At 38.9% G+C, this 25,954-nt stretch overlaps 2 protein-coding genes across 4 annotated transcripts in view; both read right to left on the bottom strand.

Moving 5' to 3' along the window:
• GUCA1C (guanylate cyclase activator 1C) overlaps positions 1-12,420 on the bottom strand; it is a 37,384-nt gene extending 24,964 nt beyond the window's left edge. Inside the window, exon 1 of one of the 2 annotated variants that reach the window (XM_037732024.1) lies at positions 12,082-12,420. In XM_037732024.1, the coding sequence (XP_037587952.1) occupies positions 12,082-12,285 (204 nt within the window). In that variant the 5' untranslated portion in view covers positions 12,286-12,420. The remainder of the gene's footprint in view (positions 1-12,081) is intronic. The other variant, XM_017510403.2, reaches the window with a different exon arrangement.
• Positions 12,421-16,406: 3,986 nt separating this feature from the next.
• Positions 16,407-25,954, bottom strand: part of MORC1 (MORC family CW-type zinc finger 1) — a 167,884-nt gene continuing 158,336 nt past the window's right edge. Inside the window, exons 27-28 of one of the 2 annotated variants that reach the window (XM_037732013.1) lie at positions 21,287-21,481; positions 16,407-17,278 (exon numbers count right to left, since the gene is read on the bottom strand). In XM_037732013.1, the coding sequence (XP_037587941.1) occupies positions 17,192-17,278; positions 21,287-21,481 (282 nt within the window). In that variant the 3' untranslated portion in view covers positions 16,407-17,191. The remainder of the gene's footprint in view (positions 17,279-21,286; positions 21,482-25,954) is intronic. The other variant, XM_037732014.1, reaches the window with a different exon arrangement.

Below are 25,954 nucleotides of genomic sequence, written 5' to 3'. Positions count from 1 at the left end.
AACTTGGCTGTGATAGTTTTAAAATGGCCTTTCTGTCACTGGAAATCATCATGGACATATTTATATGAAAGAGCTTGCAATGATATGATAAAAAGATTTTCAATGTGTTATTTCTAACAGCAATTTTGCAGGTGACCTTATTATTGTTATTTTACAGAGAATAAAACTGATTTTCAGAGAACTTAAATGAATTAAAGTAACAAAAACGAGGTCAGGTGAATGCAGGATTTAAACCCAGTCATCTAAGGCCTTGATGTTTTGTACCACTCACCGTTAACCTCAGAACTCATTACAATTGGATTCTCTTTCTAGGAGAGGCATCACAGACTTTAGTAGATGAGACGCATTCAGTGCAGTGTGCTATTCTGTATTCCTGTGTGAGAGCTCTTTGGTAGTAGAGAGGATTGTATAAAGTAAGGAAATTCAGAGGTGCTTGGAGATGAAGGACCCTATGCTCTCTTCATACTTGCTCAAGTGAAGTCTGGCCTGGGTACAATCATCTGCTCAGCCTCATGGAGACTTTGAGCCCAGACAGCTCTTGGGGCCACAACTTCTAGGGCCCTTTCACACCTAGCCTTCAGTGCCATCTGGCTCATCCTCTTTTTCTCCTTTTCTGTTTACTGGTGTATTTCATGAACATTTCTTCTGTCCATTTTGGAACCCTTAGCCCTCTGCCCCCCACCCATAAGTTTAACCTCCAGCACTCCACAGACGATAGTCTCCCTCAGCCTCCAGTGTCCCCAGAAAATGTTTCCAGCTGCCCTTTCCAAAGCCTGATGTGTTGATCCGTGTCCACCTCAACTGATCTTGTTAATCTACACCCACACTCTTCACTAGGAATCCACAGCTGGCTTTTGCTGTGCAGTCTGACTTTGCTTTGACTCAGCATCCCCCCCAGCCACCTGCCATCCAGGAGGCCTCGTGCCTGCATTACAGGCCTGACTAATTCCTCCATTCTCCCCACCCTGTGCAATCCCTGGGTAAATCTCACTGCAGATTCCCTCTGATATGCCCAAATGGTCCCACCATTGCTCCCTCTCTGTTTGCTTGAGTAACTCCAGAAATAGGTACTAAAATGTTATCTTACTATTTCAGAGACATCTGCTTTGGGGTTTTGTCCCAATAATAGAGCTATGAATTTATAAATTGGGTAATGTCATTGAGGGAACTTAGCTTCATTTCATTGCTTCAAATCTTAGAATTTTAGTTCTAGAAATAGTCTTTCATTTTTAGATGGGAAACAGACTGAACTAGTAACAACAGCAATCATAATTAAACCTATCAAGATGATAATTATACTTACTGGTGTTGATGTAATACTTGCTATACCTACAAGACCAGGCATTGTGCTTTGCACACTTGAGGGCTACAGTGTTAACCAAAGGGTCCTAACAAGGCCCTACAGAGTGTTGACCAAGGACTATAGCATCCAGAGTCCTAGTAAGAATAAGACCACAGAAAGAGAAATTGTTATCACAGCAACTAGAGAGAAACTCCATTTGTCCTATGTACCCTCTAATTTAGGAAAACAATCCAGTTCCAACTAAATTCACCAAATTATAGACTCAGATCAAAATGGATTCCCCACACAGCATTAACTTTCAGTTATTTTTCAGAGCATCACTGTCTGTGAAACATTCATGAATTTTCACAGCCCTGTAACCTGAAGACATTTGCATGCTTTAACATATGACACTTTTCAGTGACATTTTACCAGCTGTGGTGAGTTGGTAGCAACACATGAATTGAAATGTCTGTCTGAAAATGGTTACTCAGATGGTCAGAAGTAAGGAAACCTAGATGGCTAGCATAAGCACATGACACAACTGATCAATAATTGTCAGTGGTGTTTAATTTACATTTTAGGATCCTTAAAAATAGGCAATATAAGGTCCAGTCATGTTAAATATATATTAATATCTTTTGTAAATTTTAAAAATCCGTAAGGGAAATGTTTTGTACAGGATTTATGACCTAGCCCATTTCACCCACAGATACTAATATTAACAGGAAATAGTCTCTGTGAAACATGGAATTGCTGGAACATCCTGATGAGAGGCTGCCTCTGTGAGATCAGAAATACACTGCTGGCTTGGTACTTGGTTCTACAATGTGATCTTTATGCAGCTCTGGATCAGACACTGTTACAGTTCTTGACTTCACAGTGACTGTAATAATTTGAGGGTTCTAAAACAAAGGACTTCTCATAATCTTTACCAAATGAGCTCCTGATTATTAATAGGTTTTCTGGATATCAGAAATCCCTAACCCTCTGCCCCCAGAATGCAGCCAGCTTAGCGGGTCCACTGTGAATCAGAAGTCATCTCATGTGGATTTGGGGAAGGCAAGACAATTGTCCAAGTTTGACCAGTTCTGGATACTGTAGCTAATTACTGCAGATCTAGGACTATGGTCACTGCAGCCTTTTGCAAGGAGCTTCCTCGGGTAGGCAGTATGGGCCTCCTCTTACAAGAATCTGTCTTCAGTGGGTCAGCAGTTAAAGTTGATGTCTTTAACAGGTAAAAGTCTGTGAAAAGCTTAGCCAAAATGTTGTAATTGATAGTATATATGAAAATTCTTTGTAAATTATGAAGTGCCAAACAAATATGAGGTACTTTATTATCAGCAACAAATGCTTCCTGAGAGCTTCCATTCTAGAAGCTCTGAACTCTTGGTCTTAATCCTTAACAGACTGCAACTTAATGATTTACAATGTAATATAAGGTCATTTGTTTCCAGTAAATATGTCTTATGAATATCAACAGTTAATTGTGGTCACTTTGTAGGCCAGAAAACCCAGTACAGCGTGACAGGCTGCAGGGTAGCCAGGGGTTAATGAACAGCAGCGATTATGACACAAGTTAAAAAAGCATGTTTCCTGCTCCAACTTTTATGGGCTTTTACACAAAGAGGCTAGGGAGCAGATAACCAAAGGTCACTTCTGAATTTCAAGTAGAGCTGGGGCTCCCACGCATGAGTCCTGGCTTACAGTAAGATGACAGTCAAAATACTAAGATGATTCTCACTTAATGAATTTCATTCCATGATTGACAGGCATTGCAAGGGGCAAATGTTGCCCAAAACAGCATGAATAAATGTTCAAAGCATTAAGAAAAATTAAGAAATGGCAGGAAAGCAACTCCTACACTTATAGAAACACCTTTCGTTTGGAAACACAAGCTTGATAAGAAATACTATTAATCTGCACTGTTATCAAACCTGTGGCGGCTGAGGTCAGAGTTATCTGCATTTTACAGGTAAACATTCCGTTCATTTGTGGACTGGATTGCACATTTTTTCAAAGATCTTTCACCTGGATTATTTCATATGAGCTCAATGATAATGCAGGCAGCATAGGTCTTGTCCCAGTTTTGGAAATTAATGATTTGAGACACAGACAGGTTAATGGTCTTGTCCAAGGTTACATACCCCAAGTAAGGGTCAGAATGGGAACAGGAGCCCAGGTATTCTGATTCTTCCCAAGGTGCTGCCTCCACCATCTTGTTGTTGGGCTGTGATTTATATTATAAAGAGATTCCCTAAGGGGCTCATTACACACACACACACACACACACACACACACACACACACACACACACACAGCAAGGACTTCTGCTACATTAAAGCTAAGATGTGGTTTATGAACACATTTGTAGGTAAACAATCATCACATCCACTGTAATAATCATTATTCAATTCCCACTGCCTGCTACTTCTCATTCCTTTTCCTGTCCAGGTAAACCCCTGCCCCGTTTCTAATAATTCACTCATCATCCCCTCAGTCCTGATGCCCAGGGTTTGTCTGAAGCTGCTAACTGAAAATAACAACCTGAGGATTTTCTGGGTGTTTTGTTTTATCCTGGAATTTACACGAACCCACTGCTGACAACTGTTCTAGCTTAAACTGGCACCCCATTTGTGGTTTGAGCTCTAAACCCATACACTTAGAGAAACCATTTTACCTCCCTCTCTAAGATTTCTGGAGACCCCAAAAAAGCAAAGACTTTTGAGAAGTCTTTTAGATCCCTGTTACCCTCCTCCATTCCATTCCAATCCCTGCCACCAAAAATCAGCCTTCTATTAGTTCAGTTTTGCCCTTTGGAAATGGGGTCATTCCTACGATCCTGCATCTGACAAGTCAGTATTCTTAGAGGAGTTTTGGCCTAGTTTAAGGGTTGATAATGACACTGTATTTGGATAAAACCCAGATGCCTAGGTGTAGCCCTGAGGGCTATTTACTTACCTTCACACCTGTTACAGCAACAAGAACTTGGACCAGAAGCTAGAGGCATCATAAAGGCTGACTTCCTGCTCTGGGACTCTCCAGGCATCTCGGTGTTCTGAGTTCCTCACTTCTCAGCTAGGATGTAGGTGTAGTGCCGACTACTGTCGGGTTACCCATATGGAGCAAAAGATCTAGTTGAGACACCTAGTGCCTCTGGCCAGTTATGCTCCAGCCATAACCCTCTGCCTCAGCTAAGCCCCACACACCCTTCTCCCTCTTCCCTCCTGCTCTAATTAGAGCTGTTTTCTTCATTGCCATTCTCAACTCCTTTGTTGAAGGTAGAATAACACACCAATTCAAGGGTGCAGCCAGCATTCCAATCCTGATGTGTAGTTTCTGGCAAGTTACTTAACTCCTCTGTGCCTCAAGTTCCTCATGTGTAAATGGGGATGAGAAAAATAGTATCTACTCTGTAATATTGTTGTAAGCATTCTATGAGATGATAAACATAAAATGCATAATAGAGTGACTGGCACAGAAATGTTGAGTGTTAGCCTTTATTAGTAATAATCAAAGTTCTTCACTTCTTTCGAGATCCCCAAATGACTCAACTTCTCCAGAAAGCCTTTCCTAACTAAGTCCGTCGCTCAACCCCTGCTGCATCTTCTGACCCCAGTAAATGAACCTTGGATCACCCAGTCAGTCCTGCTGATGCCATCTTGTTTTATTCTTTGGTTACATAATCTTGACATAGTTATTCCTCAACTAGGTTATAAATTCTTTGAAGGAACAGCAAAATCATGTTTTGTACGTACTCACACACCCCTATCCCTGCACAACCCTAATACTTGAATGTAATTTTTCTATTCTTATTTTCCCTGCTGGGATGGGATTGAAGAATTCCCCTAGGGACCCTTGACCACTACCAGGTTTAAAAGCAGCCCTTAACACCATGGATCCATTCAGAACCTTGAAACCAGAGTGTTAGTACAATGTTTTCCCCTCGCTCAAGCTTTGATTCTTTATTTACTTCTTTATGTTTTTTGAGGATGTGCCTACCTTCCCCACTAGACTGTAAAGTCAATTTAGGACACAGGCCAGTTCTTATCTACCTTTGTGGCATCCCTCACTCCTCCATGCCTCCAGGTGCTCAGTAAATATTTGCAAGTGCAGTGAGATAATAATACAGAATGTTAAGGAGGTGAGTTTGCTCCGGGTTAATCCCTGCTGTCATCCAGCTGTCCCTACATTCATAAAGACATTCATTGCCTAAGAGATGAGTCACTGTAGCAGAAAAGCAGGAATCAAGAATTCATTCTTAGCTCTCAAGTTTCCGTGGTTGAAGCTATTTAGGATTCAGAGCATAAACTTTATGCCATAAACAAAAGATTTAGAGAAATGTATAATTAGAGACAGTTTTTCTAGTTTCTCCACTCTACTCCTGAACTACATAAAGATTTCATAGGCTGGGAAGGTGTGGAATAAGGGAAGGAAGAGAGCATTGCCAGATATTGACAGGGAGGGGCACCCCAATTTGGGAGGGCCAAGAATGGATGGATGACAGGCGACAGAAACACCATGTTTGGCAGATGTAAGAGCAGAAGCACCTGTGATTTACTCCCTGGGTACAGATATACCAAGTTCCCCTGCACCTCACATAGACTGGGAGAAAAGGCCATAGGTATATTTGGCCAGATAAGCCTGGGCCAGACTAAGAGGCCTTGGAGTATAAAGTAGCTGAGAAAGAATCTGGCTTAGGAGGCTTAGCTGTGCAGAAACAATAGCCGTCTGCATGAATCTGGAGATAAGGAAGGGGACTATCTCCACAAATACTGGTGTAGACAGATTCTCCCCCAACACCTTGAGGTTTAGCTACACACTTGGGATTTACAAGCAACCCTGGAGAATGGAGGAAGAGCCCTCCTTTGTAAAGGAGGACTCAAAATATAAATCTAGTAAAAAACTAAAGTAACATTTATTGAATGCCTGTGTAAGCTAAAATTCTTACCAGATAGGCAAATAAGAAATACATTTTAGTCTTTTATCCCTCGCCCCTCCTAATCTCCCCACCCAGTCCCCAAAGTCCATTGTATTATTCGTATGCCTTTGTGTCCTCATAGCTTGGCTCCCACATATCCGGAGAACATACAATGTTTGGTTTTCCATTCCTGAGTTATTTCACTTAGAATAATAGTCTCCAATCTCAACCAGATCACTCCACCTGCACCCCAATAACTTACGGACAAATTTTTTTAAATTAAATAAATAAATATGATAAACCAAACTTAAAATAAGCATATAAAGACTGTGGACAAAATAAGGAATCCAAATAAAAAATAAACGTGTAAAGAAAATAAATAGATTTTCAACTTCTTCTTGAGATCATTACTCCAATTTGGCATAAAGTTACAATTTGGAAGATATAGTGGCCTCTCCCTCGGGGGAGACATGGGGGAAAAAAGGAGGGAAAGAGAGGAACAGAAAGGAAAGAAGTGCATATGTAAAAGTGAGGCTACTCAAGTTGTTTCCTGCAGGATAAACACACCTGGTAGGAATAATTTCAGAGAAACCTGAGGATGACCCTGTCTGGCAGATGTACCTTGATGTGCTCTGAGACAGGGAATCCGGGAGTAGCCAACTAGATTTGTTTCTTGTCTACGAAGAATATCTGAGCCCCCATCCTGTCCTGTGGAACATGGGTCGCAGGGGATTGAGGCCCTGAGTTTTAGTTTAAATGAAGGTTGCCAGGTGGAGGTCATTAAGGGGAGGGTCTTAACTGAAACACAATAGCAACTGCATACTGTCGGTAAGCAATTGCAGTTTTCCTGCCCAGCCTGCTACCACTGGGCCGTGCGGTCATGTTGTCCAGACCCTGCCACCAGATTCTCTCTCTGCTGTATATAAGCCCCTAGTGAAACCCCATGTCTCATTTCCTGGCTTTGGGCATCTTGTTTGGCCTCTTAAACCCAATGCCTTCCTTATGAAGGTTGATAGGGGTTCAGCACAACATCTCCCTATTATTTTATCACTCAGTAAACATTTGTTTGCTATCTCCTATATGCCATTATGCTATAATAGGTGCCCGTTCCGGAGAAGTGTGGGATTTGAAGGAGCCAATGATCCTCTTATTTTTCCTATTTCTGTACCGTTGTTTCACAAGGATGGACTCACCACTTGCACTTAAAAACAGAAAGACCGAGAGGACTAAACTGAAGATGAGAAAGAAAGGGGCACACCTGAAGTGCAGAGCCCAGGATGCGTGGCAGGGCTAGGTGCTCCTTCATCCTCAGCCTCCTCACAGATGTCAGCAAAGCCGAAGGAAGTTCCACTCCGTGTGCTCCCTAGGAGCAGAGCCGGAGTGCAGGTGCATTCCCGGAACAGCGAGCAATTTCCTGAGAACTGGGTGTTTTGCATTAATCTCCAGGTGAAGCCTGTGGATGCTTAGGTGAGAATAGTGCAGCCCCTGCCCACTTTCACTGCCTTTCAGGAACCAATGGCCCTCGACAAAAATCTACAGTTTCTGTTATACCTGTGCTGGCCCACACCTGGCCCTCAAAAGCTCACCAGGCTGTCACCAGATTTTGCCTTGGCAGTGGTGTTAGCTGTGACCAGTCTTTGGAGCCCACCTAACTTCAAGTCCCAACATCTCACCTGGTTTAGGTTTAGCACTGACCACAAGAGCCACATACTTTCATTTTGTACTCATCATGGAGACTTTATGTGTTGACAAGGTTACTCATTACCAAGTTTGGGCCAGTCTAGGACATCAGCTTTCAAGTCAGTAGGATTTCCATAATGGAATGGACGATTCCCAGTTGTAGAAACTAAGGAACTTTTGTTGCCAAGGCTTTCCCAGAGACAGACCTTAATTTTGAGAGGAGCAGTTTCCATCACTGACCTCACCTACAAAGATTTGCTGTCTTCTGTGTTATCTTTAAATTTTTAAAGTTTTTAAATTTTTAAGTTTTTAAGCATGTACATAGAACATACACATATTTTAAATTAAATACAACTAAAAGGCTTATAATTAAAAACATTGAACTAGTGGGGATTTTCCTAGTCTTTACTTACATTTGTAATTAAGATGCTTATTCTTTTATCTTGATGTATTAATTTTAGACACTGGCTTCCTGTTATATTAAAAGAGAAGTATCTAATTTTATGACCCTCATATAACCCAATGCAATGCTGTGCTGGAGCGTATTTCATCTGCCAGTGTGAGCTGATTGTTAAATTCAGAAATTGTATAAGCCAAGTATTAAATAGTTGTTAGCTTGAAAACTGACCACAGTGCGAGTATTTACGCCACAGAAATAAGCACGTCAACAGAGTTACCTGCCCTTGAACCCTCTGAGCTAATGAAGCATTCACCAACACAGTATTGTTCTCCCACCAGATTCCCTTAATTATAGTTATATAAAAGTCAGAGTTTCACCTTAATGATTGTGGTAATTTGTTTTTTGAAACAGGGTCTCACTCTATAACCCAGGCTAGAGTGCAGTAGTGCAATCACTGCTCACTGCAGCCTCAGTCCCTCCGGACTCAAGCAATCCTCCCACCTCAGCCTCCTGAGTATCTGGGACTATACGTGTAAGCCACTGTGTCCAGCTAATTTTCTTTTTTTAGGTATTTTTTTAGAGACAAGGTTTTGCTATGTTGCCCATGCTGGCCTCGAACTCCTGCACTCAAACCATCTGCTTGCCTTCTTAACTTTTCAAGAGTGTTGGGATTACAGGTGTGAGCCACCATGCCCAGCCTATGGTACATTTTGCTCTCTGCATAACCGTGGTATACTAAAATTATTGACTTCCTTGTTTCACGTAGAGTTAGTAATTGCCTCATTGTAATCAGCCTGACACTGCCTGAACCTAGCACACAATTCAGTAAAATGAGACAACCAATAATTATGTGCCTATGAAGTATTCTTGCCAAACAAATAAATCAGAATCTATTTGTTTCTACAGCTAAATACCAATTTATAAGTAATACAAAGAATCAGAAGCAAGTTAGATGACACAGGATAACAATCAGATAAATTTAGAATGTGGGATATTCCATAGAACCAATGACTCTCTTTCCCTAACAAATGATTGGCATGGAAGGGGAAAGACATGATTAGAGAGCTATTACAGAAAAAAAAGAAATGAAGACTTGAGAGTCAGAACCACAGTTGGAACATGAGGACCTTGTTTGGATCCTAGCTCAAACCAAGGATGTAGAAAAAAAAAATGTATGCTTGAAACAATGAGGAAAATTTGTCCTTAGACTGGGTATTAAATGATACTAGCCATTAGTAGTTAATAATAGTGTGTATTTCAAAATCACTAAGAGAGTATGTTTTAAATGTTCTCACCACAAAGAAATGGTAAGTATATGAGTTGATGGATATTTTAATTAGCTTGAGTTAATCATTTCACAATGTATTAACTACTAATAGGCTGCTATTGCTTGGAAGCTTACCAATAACAGAAACAATTAATTAACACATAGTTTTTATGTGTACTGTATAATGCATTCTTACAATAAAACTAGAGAAAATAAAATGTTATGAAGAAAATAATAAAAAAGAGAAAATATATTTACTATTCTTTTTTATTATTATTTTTTTTTTTTGAGGAGATGGAGCGTCTCTCTGTTGCCGAGGCTGGAGTGCGGCAGCACAATATCAGCTCACTGCAACCTCCACCTCCCTGGTTCAAGCGATTCTCCTGCCTTAGCCTCCTGAGTAACTGGGATTACAGGTGTGCACTACCACGCCAAGCTAATTTTTGTATTTTTAGTAGAGACAGGGTTTCACCATGTTGGTCAGGCTGGTCTTGAACTCCTGACCTCATGAGCCTCCTGCCTCAGCCTCCCAAAGTGTTAGAATTACAGGCGTGAGCCACCGTGCCTGGCCATATTTACTATTCTTTAAGTAGAAGTGGATCATCACAAAGGTCTTCATCTTCATCATCCTCACGTTTGAGTAGGCTGAGGAGGAGGAAGAGGAGGGGTTGGTCATCCTGTCTGAAGGATGGTAGAGAAAGAAGAAAATCTGAAGAGGACCCTCACAGTTCAAACCTGTGTTGTTCAAGGGCCAACTGTATATCATACCATAGCACTGTACCCCATAAATATATACCATTATTCCTGTGGCGGACACTGAGAGGGCTCTCATAATCAAGGGCACACACACCTGTGTGGACATTGGCCCTGGTTCCTTGACAGTGGGCTTCATCTGACAGCAGATCCTTGCTTCCACCCACTCCTTTCTGCATGTTCCCATTCTTGCACGTGAACTGCTGACATGTACAATGCGTTCATAAACACTGGGCTAGCAACCAAACTGCTGGCCTGGGATATGACAACACCTTTAGAGAATAACTGTAAAACTCACTGAGAGCTCATTTTCTAACCTCTCATGAGTACTCAGAGCCAAAGAAACTGCTGTCTAGAGCAACCGACTTTTATCCTGATACTGGGCTGCTTATAGCAGCCATACAAAGAATGGAACACAGAGAATGACAGAAAGGAAGAAAGAAGTGAGATTGAGAGCTGAGAGACACATCTGCAGGCAGAGGCAAATAAAGACAACATGGCAACACTCCTAGAGTCTCTGGAACACATTTCAGGATTAGCAACAAAAGCAGAATCTGCCACATTTCCCCACTGATTTGTCAGCCCCTTGAAGATTGCCTTCTGCTTGCATTGACACTAAGTAAAATTTACGAGGAGGAGAACATTGTCATGCTAAACAGGCAGTGCTTAACTCATGTTTGATACCAAGCGCAAAAGACCATAATGTCCTAAAGAAATCTGTTCCTGACATTGCGACAAGGATTAAAATAGCTGTTAATTTTGCACCGGTTTAATTTTCCCAAGTTCCTGCCTGTTACCTCCTTTTAAGTCACTGGCTTCTTGGTTTAAAGTATTGTGCTAAATTCTATACACCCTATCGGACAACTTGTTTTTTTATTTTAATTTTACTCAATTTACCATCCCTTCTTTCTCTTTAACAGTTGGATGGCCTTCTGAAGTCATCTCTTTTCTATTAGTATTTTCTCTGTTTCCTTTTATTTTGATCAGCATCTACACATTTTGAAATACACAAATATACAGGTAAAATAACCAAAATAAACAAGTAAAAGCAGGCCAAACCTGAGCCTGATATTTCAGGTTGTTGCTTTTCTTTCTTTCTTTTTTCAATTCAATATCTTCTTTTCTCTTCTCTTTGCATTTTTTCAAGAAATGAAATTAAATGCACTACAGCTCCTCAGGAATGAGTAAATTCAAGAAAATAGTTGAGTAACAATCTTTAGAAACAAAAATTTGTCTGAATTTCAGTTTTCGTTTTCCCCCAACTAACTTGGTCAAATATGGGGGGAAAAAAGTAATATGAAGCAGTTTAACTTTTGATTTCAGTTCAGACAACATGTTGGCTAATTTGTATTGATTTTATCTGCTAACCTAGATGCAATCACATTTTTAAAAGCCGAGTCCTGTAATTTGCCTTTCTATAAAATGTCACCAATGCATTAAATAATTCGAAAACAGTCTTTGTAAATCAATCTGTACTTATTAGATTTATTTAAATGATAGCATTAGAATTCCATGCGGAGATTTAATTTGGTTTTAAAATAACTCCCTACATGCAGAACACTTCCTAGGGTGGGAGAGGCTAGTTCCCAATTATTTTCATGCCGTCAGTACTAAATGTGTTTAATGACTCACTTACCCACAAGCTCTGGGTTATCTGAAGACCTCTCTGTTCAGTGGGATGCACATATTTTACTTAAGGCTATTTTATAGGGTAAAAAAAAAGGAAAGAGTGCAGGACCATAGGATTTTCAAATGAAATGAAAAGTAAAAGGTCTTACCTTGTTTGTGTCAAAGGTGTTATAAACTTGATCAATATGTTTATTGGCCTTCTGATTCAGACCTTGCAGACCCAAAAGCGTCTTAAATTCATGTAGTGTTTGCAGGCCAGATGGATATTCCGTCATAAATGTTCTGTACCACACATGGGTCTCCTGTGTAGGAACTGCTATCTGATCGCCAGTTATAGACTGACCATTCCCCATCTTGACTCACAGTCTACAGCTTTTCCTCAGGTTGTTTTCATGTAAGTTTCCTCTGGATTTAGTCCCTTTTCACTAAAACTGAAGGCTTACATATGCTCTCAGAAAGCTACTCTAAACCTCTTACAGCAGCAGGCTAAATAAGAACAGAAAGCCAGTGAGATTAACTCATCTGCACAGTTTTAAAACCAAGGTCAGTGGACACTAACTAATGGTATTGTTCTTACTAACATACAGAAACACAGTTTTTTTGTGAAGGGAAGAGGCAATATTTTAAAGAGGGTAACCCTTGTTGTATTGTTAGCCATAAATTTTGCCTACATTATTGAGGGGTACAGTGGATCTAATGGCAGGAACTTTGAGTTGCAATCAGGAAGCCTAAATTCTATGCTTTGTTGTACCGCTTATTAACTACATTGAAACATTACTTCTGTTCTCAAGTCTGTTTTCCCAACTGTAAAATAATAATAAAAGGTACTGTGAAGATAAATTTAGATAACATTTTTACATGAAAAAATTATACATTCTGAGAATTGTTAAAAATAAGTCTATGTGTAAGAGAGAAAAATCAAATAATTAGTAAGAAAAACTGTAGATGCAGTAGTCAGTAAAGTGTCATCTGAAGATAAAGGAACATATTGGGCTGTGTTTCTGGCATTGTTCTTCCTTTTTCTCCCCCACTCTCTGTTCTTACCTTTTTTTTTTGGTCTCTCAAGTATCTACACATGCCCTGGGCCTGCCAGCTTTATCTCACTCCAGTTTTCTAATCTGGCTAATCTTGTCCTAACCAAGCTCCATTTGCCAATGAACTTAAGAAGAGGGTGAATGTACCTAAGAACTGTAGCCAAGGTCCAGTAGTGGAAATGAATGCTTTGTGCGGTCCTCAACCCATTTTGCTACCAACCGTACTTGGAACCAGAAAGCCTCAGGCAGAAATAATATAATTCTGTTACTCCTAAATTATAGTTCTCCTTTTCTAACCCCACTCAGTTTTTACTCTATTTCCATTTTGGCCCGGCTCATACATCTGGTCTCTCTCTTTGTCCCTATTCTTTAATCCTGGTTACCTGTTTATTATAAAATCCTTGATTCCTAAGAAGGAGCCATTGGGGCCTAAATGAACTGCCTTGACAAGAAGTGGTGGTGGTTATGGTGAATATGGTTAATTTTGTTTCAAACATATCAATATAGACTCTCGATGGGACAATCTGATGTCATAATTAGATTTAAATAATAGGGCCAGGCACGGTGGCTCATGCTTGTAATCCCAGCACTTTGGGAGGCTGAGGTGGGTGAATCACTTGAGGTCAGGAGTTCAATACCAGCTTGGGCAACCAGGTGAAATTCCATTTCTACTGAAAATACAAAAATTAGCTGGGTGCACATCTGTAATCCCAGCAACTCAGAAGACTGAGGCAGGAGAATCATTTGAACCGTGGAGGTGGAGGTTGCAAGCGAGCTGAGATTGTGCCACTGCATTCCAGCCTGGGCGACAGAGTGAGACTCCATCTAAAAAAAAGGTGAAAATAAGGTCATAGAAATGTGAAACTTATCCATTTGAAAGAATTACTTGAAACCATTAGAGTGAAATATACTCTTTTTTGGAGAGTAAAAAGGACAAAGGGGAGACAAGGGGAGACAGTGAGGGCTCAGCCTCAGGATTATTCAGCTAGGAATATGAGAAATATCCTGCTAGAATTTTCCAAAAGCATTCTTTGGGGAAGTCTCCTTTAAGACTCTTTCTAAATGTCTGCCATAGATGCTCAGATGTGCTAACTTCTTATCCTCATTAACATTTACTAATCACCGGTTTTTATATTAAAGAAAAAATGGATACTGATGATGGCAGAGGAAGGTAATAATAGTTTTCAAGGAGGCCAAAAAAATCCTTTGTGGAGGGAAAACTTTGGATGGATCAAGAATATAAGGACCTGAGATCCGGAAACTGTTTCTTAATATAAATTAGACTTTTTTTTTTTTTTTTTTTTTTTGAGACAGAGTTTCACTCATGTTACCCGGGCTGGGGTGCAATGGCGCGATCTCGGCTCACCGCAACCTCCGCCTCCTGGGTTCAGGCAATTCTCCTGCCTCAGCCTCCTGAGTCGCTGGGATTACAGGCACGCGCCACCATGCCCAGCTAATTTTTTGTAGTTTTAGTAGAGACGGGGTTTCACTATGTTGACTAGGATGGTCTCGATCTCTTGACCTCGTGATCCACCCTCCTCAGCCTCCCAAAGTGCTGGGATTACAGGCTTGAGCCACCGCGCACGGCTATAAATTAGACTTTAAAGAAAATCTGCATAATGATCTTTTGCTGATATAGAAAAAAACTTTAAAATTATTTTTAAAATGAGAATTCTTATATTGAATATAATATTGAAGTCCCAAAATCAAGAGTCTTGCTGTATAAAATATTAGCCAGTCATAAGATAATAGGAAAAAGCCTTCATTTATGAAAAAAAAAGCCTTCATTTATTTACGCTAAATAATTAATCTAACTGCAATAAATATAACTAGGAATGTGCAAGATGTATTTGAAGAAAATTTTAAGATGGTACTATAGGGTTCCAATGAAGACTTAGGAATATACAAAGGCATATCTTGGTCTTGGGTAGAAAGACAATATTAAAAAACATGTCAGTTCTCTCTATGTTAATCTGTATTATCACCACAAACCCTCACCTAAAAAAAATAAATAGAATTTGAGGAATAGTGGTGGCTATAAAATGCAATTCTGAGATCAAGCATAAAAAAGTACACACGAAAATTTTGAAAAATAAAATTATTAAGTGGGGCTACAAAAACAACATGAATCTGGCATGAGAAAAGATGAAGCACTCAATTAAAAAAAGATATTTTTTTATATAACTAGGCTCAATTACAAGTAAGAATTTAATATGCAGTAAAGGTGGTATGGTAAGGCAGAAGGGAAATAACTGATTATCAATTAATAATTCTGGGGAAAAGCTATGGCTATGTGGACATGCATACACACACATACATACATACAAAGGATTTCTAACTTACTGCCACTCCAAAATAAATTCCCGATAAATCATAGGTTTAACCATATAAATCACTATAAGAAAACAAAGCAAAATTGTTTAATAATCTTGGCATTAAAAGTCCTCTCTAAATATGACCATAGAAGCCATAAACAAAAGGAAATTAAATCAAAATCTTTTTTTTAAATCCCAGATGATTCAAAACACTATAAAAACAAAAATAGAAAGTTTTGTTAGAAAATATCTATAATACATATCATATAAAAAAGATAATATCCCTAATATGGAGATAGTTCTTACAAATCAGTAAGAAAAACACCCACCACCAAGGAGAAAAATTGACAAAGTCCAAATTAAAAAATCTGAATGACTTTTAAACATATGAAAAGATGCTCAATCACACTCAAAATACAAGAAATGTATGTGAAAACTATAAGGATATACCACTTTTCACCTGTTTGATGAGCAAGATAAGAAAGTCTGGTAATCCATCAGGTAGGTGAAGGGACTCATACACTGCTGTAGCAGTGTAGATTAATACAATTTTTTCAAAGTGCTATTAGGCAATATCTAGTCATAATAAAATGTATATACTCTTTGATCTAGCAATTCGTTTGCTGAGACATTTGACAGAAGTAATTGAATATGTGTGAAATGAGCAAATTTTAAGGAAATTCACCATTGTGCACATGTAAACCCAAAAGAACAACAAATATGCATAGATAAGGAAATGGTTAAACAGATTTAGTGTTTCCACAGAATGAAATAATAAGGAGCAGTTGAAGATAATGAGAGGTTATCTCATTATCTCTCAATACATATATATTATTGCATGTACTGGTCTTAATATGTAATGATCTTGAAGGTATATTGAGTGGAGAAAAGCAACAGCATCTTTTGGATGCTATTACATCCATATCTACAGCTATAACATGATATATATGGTTTTACAGATATTGATTGTTTGGGGATGAATTTACAAGTAACTGGTAAAAGCATGCCTCTTGAGAAGAGTACTTAAGTGGCCAAAGACAAAAATGGGATAAAGAGTTTACCATATGCCATTTCCCATGTTCCAGGCTTTTGCTGTATGTATATACGTAAATTAAAATTATACAATTTCACCAATGAATATTAAATGTTTTATTGTTTTTGTCTAAAGTTTCAGACATTTCTAAACAAAAAAATAAACACTTATCAAGAGTGTAAAAACATACTTCTTTATGTATCTGTAAATGTAAAACAGTTTTTACATATGTGTAATATGTATATATATTATGCTTAAGAGATTTATTCTTTATGACTAATAAAATTATCATATAAACCATATCTCAAAGTTTTAGGGGGATTTATATTTTCTGCTTTACTGAGTGTTGGCTATAGTGGAGAAAGGGCATAATGTCTTTCTTTTTCAACATCTTCAAGAGGAGGTAATTCTGTAGTCCTTTGCATATTGATTTTGAAAACATCTGCTTTTAAATTTTTTAAGGAATAACAAAATTACAATAATAATCTTTTTAAGGAATAACAAAACTTAACCTTAAGTGACATTTTCATTTAGTAGCTCACATGAAAATTAGAGAACTCTAGAGATGATTAGTATTTCTGAAAGAAAAGGAAGACTTAGATAACAGGATTAGGGAATATAATCAACTGTAAATTGGTCTCTATTTCTAGAGTATACAATTTTCTCATTAAAAAAAAACAATTATTTCTTAATTCTTATTGTTAAACAGAACAATCACAGTAACAAAAACAAAAAGGAAAAATTTTTAAAGAATCTTCCAATTTTCTTACTAGCATTTTTTAAAAGGGAATACCTTCTCTGACTCTTAATTTTCAGGAGTATTTTCATTTTTTTTTTCTAAGAAGAACCTATGTCTTGTATCTATGGTCACTTTATTTTAATTGTTCTGGAAGAGGAGATTATCTTCTTTAAGCAAAGCTTCTAAATAGGTGTCAATCTGCTCCAGGTCACCTTCTGGACCACCCTGGAAAAGAGAAGCCACAGTCACACCAGGGAAAGAAGCTGCAGAGCTTCCTCCTGTAATTTGGGCAGCCTCCTAACAGTCTCCGCTATGACTCATGCTGCAACAAAAGCCACCTTATATTTGAATCATGCTTTTAACCTTTCAAAATGTTTTCTCATTTAATGTCATTTTATGCTAATGAGTGGTTAGAAACTTGGTTCATATTTTTATTCTTTAGTGGAAGCTAGTACAACTATTTTTTCTCTTTTTAAAAAACGACTTGCTATATTCCTAAAGGCCCCTCAGTCTAATCTCATCCTTCTCTGTTATAGGTTGTCATCTCCTATTTTTAAAATTTATGAATCTTTAGTCTTGTACACAAAAACAGACAAGCAGGCAAATTCTGTCTTTTCTGTTTCTTCTGTTTCCATTGCAGCATCTTTTCCCTCAGCTCTTGGCTTACTACCCTGGTCTGTTCCCTTCTCTTTATCCTCCCCTTCTTTCTTTTACTCAGCTCCCTACTGAGGTAATTTCATGGTCTCCTTTCCTGGGCTTCTTGATCCATGGAACAGTTAGATGTAGGAGGAGGTCTCTAAAAAGTTCATGGAAAATGCATATTATGAAAAAACTATGTGGGCATGGATTTCAAAATTTTTTGAACAAAAATAATTTGTTATCACATATTTGACCAGGATCTAATTTGATGCACTAAAAAAATAAGATAACAGTTTGAAAGGAGCCCCTATCAGAGTAACATGAATTCTGCTGAAATTAAAGCAAGAACAGACATAAAATTTATGGTGAAGCTTGGGTGGAAGAATGTCAAAATCATACACGCTTCATGAAAAGTTTATGGGGACAATGCCCCCAAAAGAGCCTGTAACAGAGAAGAATGAGATTAGACTGAGGGGCCTATAGGACTATGGCAAATAATTTTTTAAAAAGAGAGAAATCAGCAGTTTACAAATGGATAACTTGTTTCAGATCGGATGAGATGACGTTGAAGATGAAGCTGGCAGTGTCAGACTGCCCACATCACTTTACAAGGGAAGAGTTAACCTTGTTCATGCTCTAACTGGAGAGGATGGATAATTAATGGCAGAAACAAGTGCCAACTCCACAAATATCTCAAGTGGTTCAGCTAACACAAATCTGACTGAAAAATTAAATTTGAGCAAATTTTCCACTCAATGGGTGCCAAAACCATTGCAACTAGATCAGCTGCAGACAAAAGCAAAGCTTTCAATGGAAATTTGAAACAAGTGGGATCATGATCCTGAAGTATTTCTTCAAAAAACTGCAGCAGGAGATGAAACATGGCTTTGCAAGTATGACCCTGAGAACAAAGCAATGGCTACCGAGAAGTGGAAGCGGTCCAGTCAAAGCATCAGTGGATCGGTCAAGAGCAAAGGTCATGACAACAGTTTTATACTCAGGGTATTTTGCTTGTTGACTTTCTTGAGGGCCAAAGAACAATAATAGCAGCTTATTATAATGGTGTTTTAAGAAAGTTAGCCAAAGTTTTCACAGAAAAACACCTGGGAAAACTTCATCAGAAAGTCCTCTTCCACCAGGACATATGTTCCTGCTTATTCCTCTCATCAAAGGAGGGCAATTTTGTGAGATTTTTGATGGGAAATCGTTAGGCATACACTTGACAGTCCTGATCTGACTCCTTCTGACTTCTTTTTAAAAATCTTAAAAAAAAAATCTGTAAAGGGCATCCAGTTTTCCTTAATAATGTAAAAAAGACTGCATTGACATGGCTTAATTCCCAAGACAGATCTAAAAGGCTGGTGTCATTCTTTACATAAGTATCTTGACCTTGATGGAGATTATGTTGAGAAATAAAGTTTACATTTTTACTTTTAGCTTTTAATCTCACTTTCCACAAACTTTTTGGGGTCCCCTTGAACGTTCCCTCTTTGCTGACTGATCTAAATCTCATTCCTTGGGCCCAACTATGGGATCAACTAACTCTCCAACTAAGCTGATAAGAGGATTTTTAGGAAGGACCTTTCAGAAACAATCCCAGCACTAAGTATCTAGCACCATTACCCTCGCCTCTGCATCTCTTCTCTGGCTTCATAAAATGTGCTTCAGCTTTACTCCCTCTACCCGAGACTTGCTCTCACGAGGCGGAATTTGTAGTGAGTTCCAGCTTTGTGACTGGGACGGACACTGTTCCTGCAGATGGATTACAACGATGGTACTTACCTTGACTTCCAAATATTCGATGACCCTGAAGAATGCCCTGTGACCCTGACATAAGCACTTCTCATCCTGTTAGACATAATCTGATCTTGTGGCGATTATCCTCTGCCTGGTGGGCTAAACTTCTTCTAGGATGTTATATTATTTCCATGCGTCTTCCAGGATGCTACATTATTTCCATGCTATGTTATTTCCGTCCTCCATAGAAATTTCATGAGGGAGGATAAGAGTAATACATTTGGATAGGAGCCTTTTGAGTACCTCTTCACTGAGACTAGGCAAAAGAGTTTCATACTCTGCTGACTGAAGCCCTTCACCTGTCTACCAAACTTTGTGAATACAGCAAATTAAATTAGTACAGTTACTCTGGCTACTCTCTAAGAACCTAGAGGTTTGAAGAGAAGGAGTAGTAAATGACTATTCTTTCAGTTTTTCTTAGCCAAAATGGATTTGCTATTATGAAAGCCAATTATTTCATAAACTTGTTTAATAGTCAGGAAGTAATATTCAATTTCTATTGATACAAATTTTCTTTGGTCTTTATCTAGTTTTCTTGTTAGTGAAACAATAATTGTCAGTGAAACACTACCATGTGCCAGGCTCCGTAGCAGAACTTTAACACATGAAAACATTTGGCATCCTTCTTGGCCACAAGAACCAAAAGAAGCTCCACAGAGATTCCACTCTCATAGCAACAAATAAACTAGACAAATTGGCTGAAGTAGAACGGCTGATAGAAGCACAAATACAATTACCTTTATATAAAAATTTGAAATTTTAATAACATTTTAACTGTTGCCTAGACCATCAAAGGGGAGAGGGACTTCTCTTTTTGTAATATATTTAAATTAAGCAAAAAAAAATGCTTTTATGCATTTTGTTTTGTACTTAATATAAGATACTTTCAGATAAATTGAAAGATTTATTTTTTTGAAGTGGGAATGGACTCCCACATTTAAATGTTCACAACCAGGACTGAAACCCAGGCAGTCTGGCTTCAAGGTCCATGTTCTTCACATATCATACAGATGTAAGTCTGGTAAGTTTCCTTGTCTCTCCCCAAGGGCAAGGCAATCCTCTAGCCAATCCTCCATCAGGGTCTCAGTTCCTGTCCCCTCACGTTGCGTGACCCAGGAAGGCTCTGTCTCCTGTTCCAGCACACAGGGCCTATATTTGAGGACAAAATGCCATGTGCTCCCAAGGCTCACTGTTCTGGCTTGGATTTCTCAATTTATTTCTAGACACCACAGGAAGACTTTCATCCTTGACTACATATATTTTCAGTTTTGTTGTACTTTGTGCAGCATTTCCATGTGCTATAGAAGATGGGCTCTTCCTTATTAGTTCAATCTATTACAGAGCTCAATTCTTTATTCATTAAAATACACAAACAAAACTGACAGTAATCCATACTTACACAATGTTTCCTGACTTCTCCCAACCTGTCCTCTAAGAGGATTTATTTTTAATTCTGTATTAAAATAAAAGTAAAGTAAAATATTTCACTGTCTGAAAAAACTGAAGAAAAATACCTACTTAGTGTCCCTATTAAATGGACATGAAGGGTGATCATGCTATACCAATACCACCAAAGATTCTGAAGTGTTTAAAATATGAGAGAACAGAGTTTCTAAATGTTCTAATATACGCCTTCACAGTTATTTATGATTTCAAAATCCTTACAGGGAAAGTAAGGGCTGGCTTAAGTGACTTGTCCAGGTCAGTAAGTGAATGACAATGTTAGGAGAGGAAGTTAGCTGAGTTCTCGTTCCACAGAGTCTATTTCTGCTGCTCACATACAATTTTATCACTCACCAGTTGAAGTTTCTGCAACAATAGTGCCAGTTTTATACGAAGATTCTTCAGCTCATCCTCAGAGATTTTTCTTTTTCCTTCACATTGCCCCAGAGAGATTTCATTGCGTATTCCTCTCGTATTTGAATCGTAGATAACGGATTGTATTTTCCTCTTTAGCTTTTTTTCATACTGGGCCATGCAAGTATTCTGTATCTGGGAATGTTTTGAAAACAGTTTTAGCATGTTTTAAAAATATTACTTTCTGGCCGGGCGCGGTGGCTCACGCCTGTAATCCCAGCACTTTGGGAGGCAGAGGCGGGTGGATCACAAGGTCAAGAGATCGAGACCATCCTGGTCAACATGGTGAAACCCCGTCTCTACTAAAAATACAAAAAATTAGCTGGGCATGGTGGCACGTGCCTGTAATCCCAGCTACTCAGGAGGCTGAGGCAGGAGAATTGCCTGAACCCAGGAGGCGGAGGTTGCGGTGAGCCGAGATCGCGCCATTGCACTCCAGCCTGGGTAACAAGAGCGAAACTCCGTCTCAAAAAAAAAAAAAAAAAATTACTTTCTCCCTAATATCACAAGGCAATTTCATATTCCAACTCTGCCTAGATGTACCAAGTGTCAACTTTGTAAGTACTACAGGTGGTCTAAATTTAGGAAGTGTTGATACCCTTAAGGAACTTACATATACTCTGATGGAAGATGAAGAGAGAAGAGAAAAATTTATAATATTCCAGTAATTGTAATTCTAAGGAGGAAAGAGACACATCACAGTGGGCTTGGAGACCTTTGCTCTAGAATGAAGAACCTCATAAAAGTTGAATCTGTTTTTCCAATAGTGACCACCAGATTATCTAAGGCACAAAGTAAGCATGTGCCTGTGACTTTCTCTCCACAGCACCAGTAATTCACAGGCAATGACACAATGACCCACCACTTGGGGCTGTCTTGGCAGATGATGTAGCGTTACTTGTAATGCAAGGCTGTAACATCTAGAAAGCATACAAACTACAGAAAGAGGAATTCCTGTTCTCACTCTCTTCAGGTTCCTTATCGTGATACAAAAAGTACAGATAGTTATGCATATGATCCTCGCTAATTGAAGAATCTTGGTTGTTTTCCAAAATTTCATGCTGTGTCTGAGGCACTCATGAAGTAGAAAGAGGTAATGGAGAGGCCAAATGCTTCAGTTTCAGAATGACATTAATTGCTTGTATAAACATTTCAAGAAGGCCAAGTGATATTCTGAGGAAAGAGATACAGGGCAAATCCCACTTTGATAAACATTTGAATGCTTATGTAATAAGGAGATTTCTGTGTTCTAATATGACTGGCTGCCAAGAAAGTTGTAAGGTAGCCTCATTTGTCTTCTGGGCCTACCCTTCCCTCTTCAGACCCCCCCACTACATTGACTATGTGCAGACCCTTCTCTGACGTCCACATCATCTCCGTTAGCATTCACTGACCTCACGAGTTTCCCTTTTTTCTACAAAATCCTTTAAACAAGCATACAAAAATCCCTACATATAGGAAATTCTGTTTAATAAATATTGACTAACTAGTTCTTAATTTGAAAGCACTGCATTTAATTATAGGTGATACGGACATATACAAGGTACAGTCTTTGCCCTCAAGAACTCCCTAGTCTACAGCATAAGATAATACAAGTGTGCAAACATTATGTCTTATGGTACATAAGGACCCTATGTCCCCAAGTAAGGCACAAAATAGCAGGAATTCAGAAGAGCAGATGTGCAGCACTCACAGCAAGGGAATTTCAAACACATGGGTAAATCCTGCCTTGAAATCCAAGCTACATTTAAAGATCCTGGAAGGGAATCCACTTTTGGACATCCTTAAATCGACCTACAAGTTGATGACTTACAACTAAGGCAACCCCCACCTCTACCAGGAAGCTTCATAGATGCTTCCAGTAGAGGCTGCATGGCAAACCCAGGGAGAGACATCTCCTACAGCCTGAAGGTGGAGTAGGGGAAATAATTCAACTCAGCTGGAATAAGGAGGACAACACAGTTCACATGTCACTAGCCACTTACTTACAGTTTTCAGAACTCTAGAATTTTATAGCTTTTGCCATTCTAAATAATAGTCAGAAAACACTTTTTCATAAAAATAAAAGCAACAATAAAATAAACCAAAGCAAATCAAAGATAAATATCGAAAATGGCAAACATTATTGAAACATCTGAAAAAACAATAGTATTGCTCATCAGCCATAAAAAGGAACCTGCTACTGACACACTTAAATAGACCTGAAGTGAGGCTGAATTAATAAAGCAATTGTCAAACGACACATTCATATGATTCCATTTCTACAGCATTCCTGAAAAGACAAAGATAGAGATGGAGAACAGATTAGTGGACGCCAAGAGTGAGAGGTGACTGTGGAAGGGCTGGGTGGATGGGACTAGAAAAAGGTAGCATAAGGGAGATACTTACGGTAATGAGAATTCTGCATCCTGATTTCAGTAGTGGCTATACAAACCTCCATGTATGATAAAATGACATAGAACTATACACACACATTTTACCAAATTCAATTTTCTGGTTTTGATATTGTACCATAATTATGCATAATTCTGCACTGGAGGAAACTGGGTGATGAGTACACAGGACCTCTCTGCACTGTTTTTAAAACTTCCTATGAATCTATAATTATTTTGAAATTAAAAGAAAAAAGCAAAAACAAAAAGCCTCGACACTATTAATACGAGATGAGACCAAGAATGTTTATATAGTACATTACATTCAAAGTCATATTCAGTTTCCGAAAGGTTCCCCTTTAGTAACCTGTAAACGATGTTTTTGTCAAACACTACAGGCCAGCTTTTTGGTTTACTCTCCTGTCTTTCTCTCCAGGAGGTTCTGCTAACCTCTCTAGGAAGTTTCAATGAAAGTTAATCATTCTGACAACTTTTCAAGCTCAGTGTAAAAGGACAATTACTTGTATTAACTTTTTTTGTGTGTCTTAACATTTTCATCAAGGTGACAAAAGAATTGTAACAAGATAAGAGGCTTAGTTCTGCTGGTTAAACTCACTCTTGTAGAGGTATCTGCAGATCAAAAACCAAATTCTTTCCAAACCACATTAACTCAGAATGGAACTAGGATTCGAAAGAAAGGATACTTAACTGAGATTTTAATTTTCTGCCTTGAATTCAAAAAGTAGGAGCTCTAGCAGTTTTGCAGCTCCCAAATCCTAATGAGTTTGTGCAAAGTAAGGAAGACCTACAAGATCTACAGATTTTGTACCGTACAAACAGGAATATTCACTTAACTGTTTATGTTGGCAGGCACTAAAGCGGAAACAATTAGCTTTGATTCAACACGTAACTATTAAGATCCAGATGCATGCAAAGGCACTGGTTGAATGCTGCTAGAATACAGAACTTGATGACAGGATTACTAACTTGAAGGATTCTATAATCTCAGGAGAACATGAAATATAATCATCTATTATAAGGCAGAAATTTTTTTTTTTTTTTTGAGACGGAATTTCCCTCTTGTTACCCAGGCTGGAGTGCAATGGCGTGATCTCGGCTCACCGCAACCTCCGCCTCCTGGGTTCAGGCAATTCTCCTGCCTCAGCCTCCTGAGTAGCTGGGATTACAGGCACGTGCCACCATGCCCAGCTAATTTTTTGTATTTTTAGTAGAGACGGGGTTTCACCATGTTGACCAGGATGGTCTCGATCTCTTGACCTCGTGATCCACCCGCCTCGGCCTCCCAAAGTGCCGGGATTACAGGCTTGAGCCACCGCGCCCGGCCAAGGCAGAAATATTAACGCTAAAACAGGGTTTTAAGGTTCTCCCAGAACACAGAGAGGTCAAGATTAATTTCACATGGAGAAACTAAGAAAGTTGTCACGCAGAAGATAATATTGACCAAGCTCAATGAGGAAGGATTTCAAGAGGCCCACTGTGGATTGGGAAAGTGGATAGGAGTATTTTGGGGAGTATCAGGAGAGGAAAGGCCCAAAGGTAGGCCAGTGTAAGTAAGTTCAAGCAACTCTGGGGCACACATTTTAGATGAAACAGATGGCCTGTGAGGAAAGAGTAAAAGATGATGGTTTGAGTCAGGTGGTACAGGACCACGAACGCCATCATGTATCACCTACTTCTACAATAGCATTTGTGAAAACCACTGTTGTGACCAAAGAAGCCTGTGACTTATGTAAGGTTCTCCTGTACTTTGATGTGGCTCTCTTTATTAAAGGTACACACCTTAAAGCAGGTTGTTCTGTGTTTTGCTTATAAGGTCTCATTTCAACAGGAACTGCTGGTCTCCTGACGGTTTATTTTGCTTTGATTTTTTGAATCGGACATGCCTGGCATATTAAGGGGATACCGTTCATCATTTATGCTAACACTGTTCACTCTGAATAAACACTTATCTTATTCACTCTGGCTCCATTACTGATGGTGTCGACATTGGAAAAAAAAATTAGAAACAGATATAAAAGGGTATATATAAGCTTGGATAAACAGCTGTATGACAGTATAATTCTTAGCAAATTTCTAAGTTTTACAGGGTATTCAAATCAGAGTCCCCTAACCAGTAAGTAAAGAGCTACAGGAAGATCCAAGAGCCTTACTAATAAGCTCCTCAAGCTGACTGACACAGACTTTCAGTTGGGACAATCAATTCCTGGTAGGCCAA

The sequence above is a fragment of the Cebus imitator genome, unplaced genomic scaffold (assembly GCF_001604975.1).
Source record: "Cebus imitator isolate Cc_AM_T3 unplaced genomic scaffold, Cebus_imitator-1.0 Scaffold439, whole genome shotgun sequence".
In the NCBI taxonomy this organism is placed as follows: domain Eukaryota; kingdom Metazoa; phylum Chordata; class Mammalia; order Primates; family Cebidae; genus Cebus; species Cebus imitator.
This window is presented reverse-complemented; position numbering and strand designations above follow the sequence as displayed.